Source organism: Myotis nattereri, assembly GCF_964212035.1.
Source record: "Myotis nattereri genome assembly, chromosome: 6".
NCBI classification, from domain to species: Eukaryota; Metazoa; Chordata; class Mammalia; order Chiroptera; family Vespertilionidae; genus Myotis; species Myotis nattereri.
This window is the reverse complement of record NC_138081.1, coordinates 79,859,187-79,874,402: the sequence shown is the minus strand read 5'-3', so window position 1 is coordinate 79,874,402 and position 15,216 is coordinate 79,859,187. Positions and strand designations below refer to the sequence as shown.

General features: G+C 37.9%; 1 protein-coding gene across 3 annotated transcripts in view; it reads right to left on the bottom strand.

Annotated features, from left to right (window-relative positions):
• Window positions 1-15,216, bottom strand: part of EPB41L2 (erythrocyte membrane protein band 4.1 like 2) — a 188,022-nt gene that overhangs the window by 17,465 nt on the left and 155,341 nt on the right. Inside the window, exons 15-22 of one of the 3 annotated variants that reach the window (XM_081094579.1) lie at window positions 14,809-14,955; window positions 13,366-13,467; window positions 9,779-9,946; window positions 8,427-8,480; window positions 7,666-8,229; window positions 5,705-5,827; window positions 3,748-3,846; window positions 2,031-2,111 (exon numbers count right to left, since the gene is read on the bottom strand). In XM_081094579.1, the coding sequence (XP_080950705.1) occupies window positions 2,031-2,111; window positions 3,748-3,846; window positions 5,705-5,827; window positions 7,666-8,229; window positions 8,427-8,480; window positions 9,779-9,946; window positions 13,366-13,467; window positions 14,809-14,955 (1,338 nt within the window). The remainder of the gene's footprint in view (window positions 1-2,030; window positions 2,112-3,747; window positions 3,847-5,704; window positions 5,828-7,665; window positions 8,230-8,426; window positions 8,481-9,778; window positions 9,947-13,365; window positions 13,468-14,808; window positions 14,956-15,216) is intronic. The other 2 variants (XM_081094580.1, XM_081094581.1) reach the window with 2 other exon arrangements.

The window sequence follows — 15,216 nt, the reverse complement described above, 5'->3', positions numbered from 1 at the left end:
GTTCTGTCATCTCATCACAGGTGTTAAAGGGTATGTGAACTCATGAGTTTCTAGTGTCAATCAGACCAAAAGCCACAATTAAATTTAGTCAGCAAAGTGTATGCCATCTTATGATTAGACATGACAAAGTATAAAAGTTGCATCTCTATTCTCATCATTTGGATATCTGATCTCAGTTTTAAAATGGGTTGAAGCACATCATACAAGTGGGAGGCATGTACTCACAGCAAGTTAATGCTGCAGCCATACCACGACTGTTTTCTACAGATGTAAGAGTTAGAAACATGTGCTACTTGGGTACTTATATTTCAGTCTGTGTTTTTTCTACCTGCCTTTCAGAAGCAGTATTGCCTAGCTTTATTTTCAGTTAAAACAGGCCAAAAGACAAAAGAATGCACATAAAATAAAATCTGAGCGTAATCCCTAAGAGAAAATAGTGGCTTCTGAAAGCCGGAAAGGTCTCAGTTCGCAGAAGACAAAGGGTAAAAGAAGCAATGGCTGGAGAAGACCCAATTTCCATTACTACCACAGAAAGTGGGCTCCTGCTAGCATGCTGTAGGGATTAACAAATGCTTGCTGAGCGAGAGTCCTAGAGCAAAAGAGAGAGAATACCTTTGCTCCAACTTAAGGTCAAAAGAACTCCAGATTGTACTGTGAACAGAGGCAGAAAAATCCTCTCCATGGGAAACTGGAGGCTTGGTTTCCAAGCAGGTAATTCTCTCTCCAGTGGTAAATAGGCTCATGTGCTGGTTACCACTAGGAATCTGCGCTCTTAGGTCAAAATTCAGAGTCAGGGCAACCCTTCAACCTCTAATAATGCAAGGAAATAAAAAAATACATATCTAATATGTAAGTAAACCCTGTTTACAGGGATTTAACAAAAAACAGTAATTTCCTTAGAGGGCATAGTAGAAAATCTATTTCTATTTTGGTCATATACAGTGAGACTTTCTTACATGAGAAATTTTGTTCTCTAAAATTCTCTTTCCTAAATTCTATATTGCATTCAAAGCTGGTTAACAAACATTTGTTCCTCCTCTCCAGCTGGTTGGTCAACTGAACATTTCTTTTTCTTTTCTTCAAGTTGTTATACAAGAAAATATCTTGGCCCAGCTGGTGTGCCTCAATGCTAGAGTGTCAACCTATGAACCAGGAGGTCACGGTTTGATTCTGTCAGGGCACATGCTTGGGTTTCTGGCTCAATTCCCAGGGCAGGAGGTAGCCAATTGGTGATTCTCTCTCATCATTTATGTTTCTTTCTCTCTCTCTCTCTCTCTCTCTCTCTCTCTCTCTCTCTCTCCCCCTTTCCCTTCTTCTCTGAAATCAACAAAATTTTTAAAAAAAGAAAAACAGCTTGGTCTCCTTTAAAGTTGAGTTAAAATCACTCAGAAAATAATGAAACAAAAACTTATCACTTGAAACTGCTATCTAAAATTAAAACTACTTTCAAAGTCTCCAGCAGTTCTATTTTACCACCTGCTTTTAAATCATGCATCCTGCTCAACATTAGAATGGAAGCTCAATTCTTTCAATTTTTTTCTGAATACATATAAATTTTCACTTTGTAAAAGACCTTTCTCCCACCCCTCAATAATAGTAATAATTAGTAGTAAACAACCCAATTTTCCTAATGCTGTAAAAATTTCTTTTAAGTTCCTAAAAGTAGTCATAAGGCAAACTTAGTGGCTTATTTTTTGGAAGTCAGGATCATTAAGCTGCCATTCATTTTTTAATCACTGATGACTTGCCTTAAACCAGGCCCACATGAATACCTAACAGCTGCCAGGAATCCCCACAATTATTTTGACCCCAAAGTACACAGAAATCCAGTGGGAAATAAAAGGCAATCCCCAGAGTTAGGAAGGCTGAAAGGACAGGTATGTCCAGGCCTTTATCCCACGCTTAGGATTCAGCCAGGAGGCACTGGGAGGAGGGGTAGGATATACTTTATGTGACTTGATGACAGGCACAAAACTTAGAAAATAAACACAAACACGGTCAATTTCAGAACCAGAACCACAGGACTTTACCTGGTCATGGTCAATATCTGTATCTCCTGTGATCACAATGCGTTTCTCAATTCTTGTTTCAGATATTCCACCTTTTATCATCTAAAGGTCATAAAGAAAAGAAGGGGGAAAATGGTAATCACTAAAGCTGTGTACACAGAGTCAGGAAAAACAGATGGGGAACACCTAGACCTTCTGATCATTGTAAGGCAACGCACACTGAGCAGGGAAGGCTGATGTTCTGGAAACTTTCCTTATTTTTAAGCTCAATGGAGAACCTGTGGTTAAAGCTATAGCATCCGTAAGTTCCTCAACTGAAAGCAACCTTAAAACCTAATGTATCAAGATTCAGGTGACACTGAGAGGGACCAGCTGCCATTTAATCCACATGGTTCCACTGGGACACTGTTAGGACTTCCTGAGTCTCCTCATTCCCAATTGGTCAATTTTTTAGAAGGAGAAGAAATAATTATTTGGTTTATGGAAAGTTACAAGGAATTCTAACAATTTCAGTATCTTTAGGTTTGGAAATTGCTTGATGTTATCATTTCGTCTGCTTAATTCTCGTCATACAACCCTATTTGGTGATTTTGTTTCTTTGGTTTAGTGCAATAACAGAAATAAAGAGGACTTGGATTTGGCTGTCATTCAATGCTGTGATCACAGCTTCTGCATGTAGTTGTATGTGTGGATATGGCACATGGCTGACAGGGCTATGTGACGGGCCGTGTGGGCAGGAGCTCTTGGGTGAACTGCCACACAGTCACTGGTATAGAGCAGCTAACATACAGAGCCTGGGCCCTGACGCTGAAGAGATCACATGCCTGCGACATCCTAAACAGACAAGGAGCAAATCCACACGGTCCTCAGGAAGCACACACCCAACCTTTGGAACTCTAATAAATGTATACACTAAGTCACAGTGATTGCACTTCATATACGAAACAAGGCTATCACTCGCCTTAATAACTGGATGTGCTTTAAAATGCTGAGCCATACTATCTCTCATTTATGTAGCATTTGTTAATTTACAAAGATTTTTTGTTGAAATAAGGGGTATGGAATGCACAAAGGATACATTTAAGACCTTCAGGCACTAACCAAATATGAGAAGTAGAACAAAAGGGATTACTGGAAGATAAAACTGGAGTTAGCAATCTGAGGACTGTGGCAAGCATGAGAATCACTGAGAGGGCCCAGGGTTTCAGCGGGTCCCAAGTGGGACCACAGTGCTCACACTTGTGACAAGTCAGGCTGCTGCTAGTCCAGAGAACACATCTCCAGAATCACTGGTCATCTGATCTGGTGCTAAACAGTTAGAGAATGACCTGGAGACACACCCCAAGTCAACACACTAGTATCGTCAATCAATGAGGGGACATTTACATTATTTGAAGAATTTGTTGAAAATGCCGAATGATAGTCAACATTCACTTTGTACTTTCTAATAAACCTGTGCTTCCACTTTTATGAAATTCTCTCTGTTCCTGTAGCTGTCTTAGGTATAGCTATTCATAGCATATTTTTACCCCCTTGCACTTTACAAATTGCAATTTGTTTTAAATAGATTTGTCAATGGAGCCCAATTTCCTTGGATACTTTAAATGTCTGCATGTTTATTCTACTGGCACTGTCTTCGTACTACTTTGAAGTGTGTAAAGGAACAAAGAAACAATTCAGAAAGGATCCTGTTTGCAATGTACCGTCCTCTCCCAAAGACTCCCCTGGATTGCTTTACCTTAGTTATGTGTGTGGTAGTGGTTGTCGACACGGAATCAGATGTGATGGTTTGTGCAGTCAGTAACGTGCCCGAGTCACCAGCAGCCCCGCCATCAATCTTTGGATAGTTGGGGGAAAAATACAAAGCAATACTTAACTTCCATTATGTTTTCATAGAAGATGCCCTTCCCATCAAATATGCATCTTTTAAAATCTTTGTAGTTGGCAGAAGATGCTATCTGCCTTTTCATGTTTATAGTGGTAATTTACTGACCAGCATTGGCTGATATTTAAACAGAGTAAAATCAAAGATTAAATGCACGGGGAGAAGCAAACCCCAGACACAGAGAGACAGAAAAAAAGAAGAGTGGATATAGGAGTTGGGTCTGAAAGCTATGGGGGTCATGAGAGAAGTTGACTGAAAGCCATTTATATAAATTGAAAAAGAAACCAGAGAACTAGGCAGAGACGTTGCCACAGTGACCAGAAGTGCTGGTTTGTTATTTAAGCACAGGTGGGTAAAAATAGATAAACGTTTTCTCAGATTACTAAGCAACAGAACCTAACTAGAATAGACTAAACTAACATCGTTTGGTTATTATGCTTATCTTTAGATTTTTAAACAACACTTTTCCTGTAACAGTCCGTGTGCTGTGAGTATATTATGAAGATATATATTTCAATAAGTATGCATGTATGTGTGCGCTCGCTCTCTTTCTCTCTCTCTCTCTCTCTCTCTCTCTCTCTCTCTCTATATATATATATATATATATATATATTTATACATCTATACATATATCTCACATGTAAATCCTGTGCAGATAACTAAATAGGTTTTAATTTGTTTGTTTTGATACTTTTCTGGTAGAAAGTTCTAGAATTTACTAGTGGAAATATAGCAAATTAATAGCTTTAGTTTATACTAAGATCATAAACTAAATGTTAGTTTAAGGTCACCATATATATTTGCCTCCTGTTTCCTGACACAGGGAAATAACTGGAAGGTCCAGAGCCCTTCTTACTGTAAGGTAAGAGGCAATCTCTCTCGCATTTGGTTCATGCAATGTATTTCTTCACAAGGGCACTCACCACCATAGGAACACACGGGTATCTGCTCTCCCACTACACCCATGCATCAAAGACCTGTTTGTGCTCATGTGGGCTCTATGCACAGCATTTCTAAAATAATGTTGAGGAATGCTTCACATATACATGCATTAAAAAATATTTCAAGACGGTAATAATCTACCATTTTTCAGCATGGCACAATCCTACTATGAACATTAAATTTCTCAGTCAAGAAAATAGTTGTCCAAATTTCTAAACAGTTCCATTTGAAATGATAAATATTTTACCTTTTTCTGTTACCCTTAAAGTTAGATATCTTAATGATTATCTAAAATATTTACAGAATCAATGTCTGAATACTTAAAATCAAACACACACATTTTTTTTAGAACAGTTATCACATCTACATAAGAATAATGGCATATGTCTTCAGAAATAATCCCACGTGAAGGAGAAGCACAAATGTGTGTGCACATGTATGTAAACTTGCAAGCAAGAGTTGACTGGATCTGTCTTCATGGGGAGGGATGCCTAAATCCCACTAATGCGCAAATTATATCATATCCCATAAACTCTGTAAGATGATCTGTTTCCCAAGTATACATAAACAATCCTAGATACTTTAAGCCACAAATGGCTTATAATAATATGAACAAGATTGGTACTGCCTGTCTTTAATAATCATGTATATGCTTCCTCCCTGAAATTACTGGGTCACCAATTTGATTACAGTTCTCTGTCTCAATCTAAGAAGCAACGTAACAAGTTATGTTGTTGAAGTACAATTATGAAATGGCGATATAAAACAGTACATCAAAGTCAGAAACATGTAAACTAGGAGAAGACAGAATGGAGAGAGAAACAGACTAAGTGAAAAAGAGCTCAGTCCAAATCTAGAGCTTTCGTACCTGTGGAGACTCATATGTGATGGTCTTGGTTTCTGTTTGAACAATAGGGACTTCCTTGGTGGAGATTTCTGTCCTTTGTGAGGCATCAGAAATTGTTACCATCTCTGTCTTTACCACGGGTGGCTGAGGTAGAAAGGAAGAGGAAAATAAATTCTAGAGGTAATGTAGTAAAAGTACTTAACGGAGCCCTCAAAAATAATTGTAAAAAATATGGATATCCAAACACACACTCATTCACAAAAGAAAAGAGTAAAAGCAAATAATCTAAGAAAAAAGACACAAAAGAAAAACACTTTCCTTTAAATATCATATGCATATACATATGTATGTATATATGATAAGAATAAAGTAACATAATTGCTCCATAAATTATGGTATGCTTCAAATTATGATACGCTTCAGGTTATGGTGGTCCCCAAACTACTTACGTGTCAAGCCTGGTATACAGTGACATATAAACTTTAGCTTTGGGTAAGTAATGATAAACTTGAAAACACAGAATGAACTATGTAAAGTGACCTGCCTCAGTTTTTACAGCGGTTTAAAGAACAACATGATTTGCATGAAGGCTTGTTGTCTTTAACTGGTACACCATCTAGGTAGGCTAAAATTTGCTCTTTTCTTCAAAAAGCCTTTTCTGCTCTATTGACAAGAGATCCCATTTTCAAGTCTTACTGTTTCCAATTATACTTGTCTAAAACTTCCAGTGTTTCTTCTCTATTAGCTAAGTTAAACTGTTATATCTAGGATTAGTCCACGAATATGATATTAATGCTTTGTACAATTAAACATTAAAAACATTAAAGGAGAGGTTCACGGCCCGTTAACATGGTCTGCTGAGCATGTATGTTTAATACAACGCCAGACTAACTACTGCCAGCAAAATACTACCAAGTGTAATGTAAGGTAAATGTGGAAAATAATAGAGCATTCCAGGACTCACAAATGTGTTCTCTGAAGAGAACCAGGAAGTTTAAAAGTGATATAATAATAAAAATCCTTTTAATTATTTCAAGACAAAGTCACTTCAAGATTTTTCCAGCTCATCAAAGAGAGAAAATGTGGACAATCCCTGCACTGTGGGCAGCTCAGCTTAGAATGAAGACATATTCACCGGGAAGTTTGCCTTCCCTCAACAAAACTTTAACTTCCAATTCAGAGACACTGCACCTGGAGACCAAGACTTTATCCAAGAAGAGGGAAGTAAGTTCTCTATCTTGAAGAGAAAAAAGAAAAGACTGAGATACCCTGTAAATAATCCACAGAACATGTGATCAACTTGCAAATAATCCAGAATTGACGATAGGACAGAATGAAAAGAGTACTGTAATCTATTAAACAGTTGGCCTCTGGCTGCCTAAAAGGAAAGAAAAGGCTTTAACCAAACCATACAATCCCCAGAAATCATACTGGTATTCAAGAAATACTGTTTTCATCACTGCCAGATGTTGAATTCAGAGCACCATGGTAATCAGGGCCTGCTGCCATTTCTAAAACTCTTAAGCTGAAGAGACAATGAGCCAAAAAATCAAAGCCAGTCACAGCAGCAGCACACACACACTCACACTGACCATTTTCCAATAATGCATATACAATTTTCTAATTAAACCAATGAAAAAGGCATTAAGTATGAAGCAGTGCAACCAAAGACAAAAAGTTGAAAACATCCAAAACATGCAAAGAAAAATTTAGATGTGAAACAAGAATGGAAAAATGATGTGGTGGGTTGTAGAAGTTTACTGGATGAGGTGATTCAGTTGCAGGAAAGGAGCTAGCAACCTTGACCGAGCTGGCAGAAAGTCTACAAAGCAGTGCTTTCCCCTTCCTCCCGTGAGATCAAAGTCAGAATCTTGCTGAAAAAGCTGAGGGAGGGTTGGGAGGATAGGAGAAGAAGAAAAGCAGGTGTTCTCCACCTGAGAAATAGCTCCAGAGTTTAGCTCCCGCTTGAGTCTCCCATTTACCTCTGAACAACAAATAATTTGTGGCAAAACATCAATGTCAACATGAGACACCTCTCCGTTAACTTTATGCTGCTCGTCCTCTGTGTCTTCGCTCACATCTTGCTTAAATGCGCCTTCGTGTACACTCTTCTCTGCAGGTATCTTAAGGGCAACTACATGCTCCTGGGTCACTGTTTCTACTGCGCTTACACTGGCCCCTGCGTGTCTGCCTGGGCTGGCTTCTGGCACTGCTGCCTCCCTCTCTACTACCTGGGGTGCTTGGCTGGGTTCTTCCTCCACCTCTTCTTCATCCTCCTCCTGCTCTTCCTTTATGGTGCCCTCAGTCACCCGGTGGTGGGGCCGGTACTCGCCCACATCTTCCTCCTCGCTCTCACTGCTGCTGCTGCTCTCAGAAGACAGGGAGGTGGAGTCTTTCTGTGTCAGAGGTTCCACCTTACGGATGTCCCCAGGACCACTCCCGGGTGATAGCTCTTTACCGTTCATTTCTTCTGTGATTACTCTTTCGTCTTTCCCAACCTCTGCCTGCTTCTTCTCCTCCACTACATTCAGAGTCTCATGTGAACTCTGCACAAAAAAGAAGCGGATGAGGGAGAACAAAAATATATGAATAAATAAAAATGACGGAAACCCAAACCAACTGATGGAAGGTTCATGTCATGGAGGAAAACAGTGATGGTTATGATGGCTGACTGAAAGGGAAGCGGGGAAACGTGACGGGTCAGAAGCAGCAGGCAATGGTGTTAACATGGAAAGGGGAGAACCTTAACAGCATCACTGGCTCCAGCGCAAGGCCCTTCGGACTCGGGAGTGCGTTTCTGTGAAACAAAAAGCAACCGAGGACACAAATCAATAACGTTTTACTTCAACACCCACTAAACAAACATCTGACACTGTGAAGACAGAACAGTGCGAATCAACATCCACAAAACCTTTGCTCAAGGTCACATGAAAGACAAGACAGAGGTAAAAAGCTTACACAAGAAAACAAAAACACAAAACAGCCAGCATCTCCCAAAGAAATAAAGTGCTTTTAGTATAGTTGTATCTATTAGCTCTACTCATATAATTGAAAAGACGGGGGAAAAATTGGAATTATACCGAAGCTTACTGATTATCTTAAAGTATAAATTTTAAAATTATAAAACCAATTCAACAAACAGTTTTGGTCTTAATCAGGTTATAAAGCCTAACTGAAACCCTGATTCCTAAATGAATACAGTATTAGTAAGATGAAATTTTTGTTTTATGCTGGCTCATTTAAAAACACAGCTTTAACTGGCAAAATTATTGTTGATCTCAGATAACATAAAAATGTTATTCCAGAATTGGCTATTAATATCCAAATTAGATTGCAGATTAACAAACGGGGTGCATGACATTAGGGTGGATGTCAACGATGATTGCAAGTGTTCTCTCTTAGAATTCAGCCCCCCTCCTAGCATCTTTGAAAACCTCAATGAACCAACTTTGTTATTTGAGATGCTCACCCTTGCCCCCCTGCAGACGTTTATTCCTTGGGAGTGAATTGACTCTAGTAAGTAGTACAGTGCCTAAATGTTCATTATTATTATAGGTCGGGTACATTATTATTATATTTAACTTCAAATGCTCAGATGGGTTCTGCCCAAGTTCAGGGAATTCCTTAAGTTCGTTCCCAAAAAAATGAAAACAATTATTTCACTGAATATGGCAGGCATCTCAGATTTTTCCATGTAAACAGTTTTTAAATGATAAGCCATCAGAAGATGCCTGCAAGACACTTGGGTTTTGAATACTTTTAATTCTGGAAGCATACTTAGCTTCTTTACTTGGTTGAGGGTTTCCCTCCACGTAACAACTCCGAATCTGAGCTTTAGTGGTTTAAATCATTCTCTGAATTTAGGTAGATTTTTTTGGGGGGATGGGGGAGTGGTGGGAGGCACCCAAAAGCAGAACATCCAATCTGTATCCTTTCCTTACATCCAAATTCAGTCATTATTTCATGAATGTTTTTCCCAGGAAGGATTAATTTCATCAATGAAAGCACTGAAGGGAAAGGTTCCTGGATATTTAAAAAATAAAAATCACTCTCATATGTGGCTTTTAAAAACAGGGGAAACAAAGTAAAATGCACCTCAGGCAACTGTGAGAAGGGCGAGGAAGAAAGTGTTTCACAAGGTGCATTATAGTTCACACCAGTGCCCTCTGCTGTCCAAGTGGTGGCTGAGGTGAAGGTAGCTTTCACACTATCAGAAAAGCCCTTTTCACTAAACAAAATTGATGTTATCTCCTCTTCTAGGCTCTAGAGAGGTCAGAAAAGGAAGAGCAAAGAGTTACCAATAAGTTGGAACAGAGAGCAGTGACCTATTGAAAAAAAAGGAAAGGTTATATAAGAATCACAGAACAGCATACATTGAAAGAAAGGTGAGGATTAGCAAAGACTCTGCAGCAGGTGCATGTGGCAGTTTGCCTGAATGCCAGCTTTCCACCCTGCTTGAGAATCAGTTATAGTTCCAACCTATGAAAACAGCCTAAGGCTCCTTGGTTTGTCACTAAAACTTTCATCACAAACTGAGCAGGCCTACCTATCCATCAAACACTGTCTTGTATATTCTTGAGGCAGCTCTTCAGAGTAGGCCTCTTTCTTCAGAGAAGGAACTCCCCAGTGGCCCCTCCACCTGAAATGCTTATTCCTGTGTCATAGCATGGTGGTCCTATCCTGCCTCCAATGCCCTTCTGAATTTCGTCATCTGTCTGAGGTACACCTAATATTCCATATTTTGTGCATGCCCTTCTCTAACCATCCAGCTCCTACTAACTCTTCCCTTTTCCACATTACTTTGTTCACAAGTGATCTGATAGCAACCCACAGAAATTCCCTAAGGTATGCAAAAAAGCCACTGAATGAATAGCACCTTTTTTCCCCAATAAGAAGCAGGTAAAGAAAAGAATTTTAAATAGGAAAACAAACTCAGGGGTAAAAACTCAGTAAGCAATGTTAAAATCATCTGTCTCTGAAAAACTAAAATAAATGTAATCTTCACGTTTCTGGCCCTTGAGTGATGGTCCCTAACCTGCACAACAGGAAAGTTGAGGACTGTCCCAGGTACCAGAATGCCAACAGCAAAGAGTCACCATGAAGCGCCCACTGCTCATAAGAGCTTAAAGATGGATGGATGGATGGATGGATGGATGGATGGATGGATGGATGGATGATTGGTTAAGTGGATGAATGAATGACATTTTAGGGATGCCACTTTTGGGACAGTGTACTAGGAGGAGTGAGGAATAGGGACAATGAGATGAGGAGGGCTAGGTGCATAAGCATTTGCAATATTCAGGAGAAAAAGAAATCTTCTGGACTAATTAATTTTCATTATAATCTCCATAATTACACCATCCCTATGGGTTGAGTTGGTGGAGAGGGGGTCCTTGCCAGTAAGAGATCATGGGGAATTTAAATAAGTATGATTCATTTAATTATTCAATAAAATAGATATTTCAAAAGCACTTCAAAACTATAGTCTATGTAATCACTACTAACTCATAAGACTCTTGTATTATACAAGTTTAAGTATGTCATAATCTATTAAAGAATTATTTGATTTCCAACTTCCTGCTCTACTCTCAAAGTTATTCATATTCAAACAGAAGCCATTTTGAAAGTTCAATACATTAACTTTTAAACAAGAAACTATTACTGTTTTTTAAATCTGTAAAACCCATATTACAAAAATCTGGAAAATCTGGTTAAATTATACTCATGCATATTTACTTATTTTACATTTCATTAAGGATTACAATTTAAAGATAATCAAAAACCCTGCAAAATCAGTAGCGAAATGAAGATGCAACAAAGACAAAAATTTGTAAGATATCCTGTTAAAAGTCAAAACACTGCAGTAGACATAACTACTCACACACTTCCAACTAATAGCAGTGATACGTTGTTATCTGGGGAAAAAGACACACTGCAAGCGGTAAACCAAAGTTTGTTGGGAGGATGGATGAAGGATGATTGCAGTTACAAGTCATATGTATGTCAAGCAAGTACATATTTTCCTGCATGTGCTGGAGAGGAAAAGAACAAGAAAAGAGCAGTAACTTCAAGTGCAGATAAACGATTTTGGAGCTTAACAGTGGGCAAATTCCAGGTTTAAACTTCACATAAAGTCTTTTTAAGGTAATATCTATGACATCATATTGTACATTGTACATTCCTAAACCATGACATCCAGAAAAAATGATTAACTGTAAACATCTTCAACAAAATTCCAAAGTCTCCTACAGCAAAAATACAAGGACATTATTTTGAATTGAACAACTCTACCATTTGACTTGCTTCCAGGTGTGAAAGCTTCAAAAATACATAACTTTTTAAAGCATGTAATATTAAAGTCATCATTTTACACAGAGTCTAATTGGCTTTGGACTTCATGCTAACATTTTAATATATAAATATGCCACTTGGTTTAGCTTTCTTATTTGCAGTATTCTGGAAATATTTCACCTCAACTATACCTCAAATTCCTTTAGAGCAAGACTTCATCTATTTATTTTGCCTCCGTCTCCATTCCACTGTATGTTCTGATAAATAATACTCTCTATTGATTTACAAAATCAGACTTTTGTGGAAGGAAAACACTTACTACTGATCCCTGCTCTCTTTCAGATCCCCTGTATTCCATTCCTCACCCAGCAGCAGAGCGATCTCTGTCAGATCCAGTTTAAAGCTCCCCAGTGGCTTCCCACTACTCATATAATAAAATTCCAAAATGTCAATATGGTCTTTAAGACCCGACAGGATCTAGGGTCTGACCTCCTCGATGGTTCCTAAGCTCTTATCATTTGGTCTTTCAGTTCCTTAAATTAGTTCCTGCTTGGACTGTTTCATGTGCTCTTCCCTATACACGGGAAACTTCACATCTACCTCCTCTCATCATTAGGGTCTCAGCTGAAATGCCAACTCTTCCTGACACAACGGTCAATCAGCCTTCCCAATCACCTTCAAACACAAAATTATTTCATCTTCTACACTGACTTTACCCACATTTTCTAATTACTCCTTTACATATCCCTGTCTGTTTCCTCCAACAGACTCTAAGCTCTCTAGCCCCAGCAATTAACTGGCTGACCAGCTGGCTAAGCAAAACCAGGAGAAACAGAAGAATAAGAATGTAAAGGCAACAGAAAGTTAACTTCTTAGTAATGCCAGATATTCATATATGCAGGAGCACAGAGAGAGGTCTGAGAGGCTGCTATGGTACACAAAAAAATCTTTTCTTCCCCATTGAATATCTTAAAATGAAAATGCAAAAGGTTTCCAAAGGTAATTACTAAACTACTAACCTAACTTGCATATACTCTGTTATTTTAACACCACCACAGTATATACAGCGTTGTACAAACAGTGCATTTTCACATGAAAGCATGGTTTCCCAACTGCCAGCCACATACATCAAAATTGGGGTCACTTATCAAATCAATTGATATGTCTGCATTTCAAAATGTGCATTTTCAAATAAAGTACTTCTGCAACATCTCACCTAATGACCCTTTCTTTCTCTACATGGAAATTTAACTGTTTTAATGCTCAAAAATTATTTTCAAAAAATTTAGATTAACACATAAGAAAAAAAAAAGAGTATCTTATAGCTGTGGACAGAAATAAAAGGAAAAGAGGAAAAAGCAAGAGTAGATCCAAGGATGCAAGGTGAACACCTTGTCTGCTGCCTGGGCTTTTTCTTCAACTGTCCGTGTTGCCGCCATCTGATGCTTCTCGGTCATGGATAAAATATCCTTGAAAAGATGGTCTCCTTTTCTCTATTGTTTTAAACAATAGACATAATCAACAAATAAGACAAGTACATCACATTGACAACAACACAAACATAGAACAATTGTGTGGGTCAGCGGAACAAATGGATGAAGGGGCACATACAGTGAGGCCAAAACCTTAGCATGCCAGACACTGTTTCTCCAGACAACACAAGAGTCAATGGCTGAAAAACGAACATTAATACCTTCAGAAATTCTAAAAATGAGAATTTAACTTGTATTCAACTTCATAATACCCTATAAACACCATGGTGTTTTAAATCTTAGTATTTTCAAAAGTTTTTTCAGTTCAGCAATTATCTTTACTCATCTGTTCTTAAAGAGCTATTTTCCTTTCACAATCACAAACTTAGAAATTTAAAGCAACTAACAGCTCTGCTTTTAATGAAAAGGTTAATAAAAATAGCATGAGGTTATCTAAATCAAATGTGCACAATTTGGCAACACTCAAGCCACACTGGATGATGAACTTATGGAGAAGTGAGGGGCATAAGGAAAAAGAGAAAGATGAAATTATAGGGTAAGACCTTTATATATTTTTTAAATTGTGTATTATAGATAGCTTAATCACTGTCTCTTCAAGAATGATAAAGAGCCCATGGAAGTTATTGGCTGATAATAGAGATTTTGAGAGCATCAGAAAAGAACAGATGGGAATGAATGGAGAAATATTTTGGGAATAGATTCAAAAGGCAATACGATATTGATGGGGAAAAGTAATCACAGAAAGAAAAAAGAATGTTATGGTTGAAAACATTTTTAAAACACTCGTCTACATTTTATTACAAGGGAGTCTTAGTATTAACTTGTACGATACAACATTTTGCAAGTTTACATCGGGGTTCATCAGTCTTCAGAGCTAACTTTAACTCATTTTCCTCTTAGTAATTACCTTAACGATTCTAAAAATGATCCACTTTATTTATTTATTTATTTATTTATTTATCAAGCAAACTTTCTTATTTCAGTAGTCAACATCAGAAAAGCTTATTAAATATCATATAATCTCAGTTTCTAAGTCATCCTATATAAAAATACGCTGCCACTAATTGAGTAATATAGTTATTCTGAAACTATTTCAAAAGTACTTTGTAACTCATACAATTTACTTAAGAACTACGTCAACACATATTACATTGTTAATATTTAGTATTTTAAAAAATTGTTAGCAATTACATTTAAACACACACACACACACACACACACACACACACACACACACCTGGGAACATTTTGTAACTTCCTGGGAATCAGCATCAGAGATTAGCAACCTGAATTTTACTGAAAAGCTGGAGACATATAGCCAACAAATAGCTAGTAACATACCCCTTGTATCTGTAGGGACAGAGGTGTGATACGTCGTTTTTCCCATTCATTAGGGCGCGGCTCAGGTGTGGATTCCATAAAATTGCGCTTGAGTTCACTAATGCTAGCCTGATGTTTCAGTATGTCCTCCTGGGCCTTATCCAGGTCCTAGCAATGTGTAACGTAATAAAGGGGGGAAATCCAAAAGGGAAAAAACCCAGTAGGACAAAAATAAAAATAAAACCAAAAAATAAGACAAAGCATACTTACGATTAAAAAAACATACTAAAGCAAGAAAAATGCCAAGTCTCAAAAGCCATATTATCACCTATGAATAGCCTTAATGAGTCCCTCAAAATTTGAACATAAAGCAAATTTGTAATTTTTTATGATTCACATCTTAAAGGGTTCTAATGTCTTCTTTGTTTA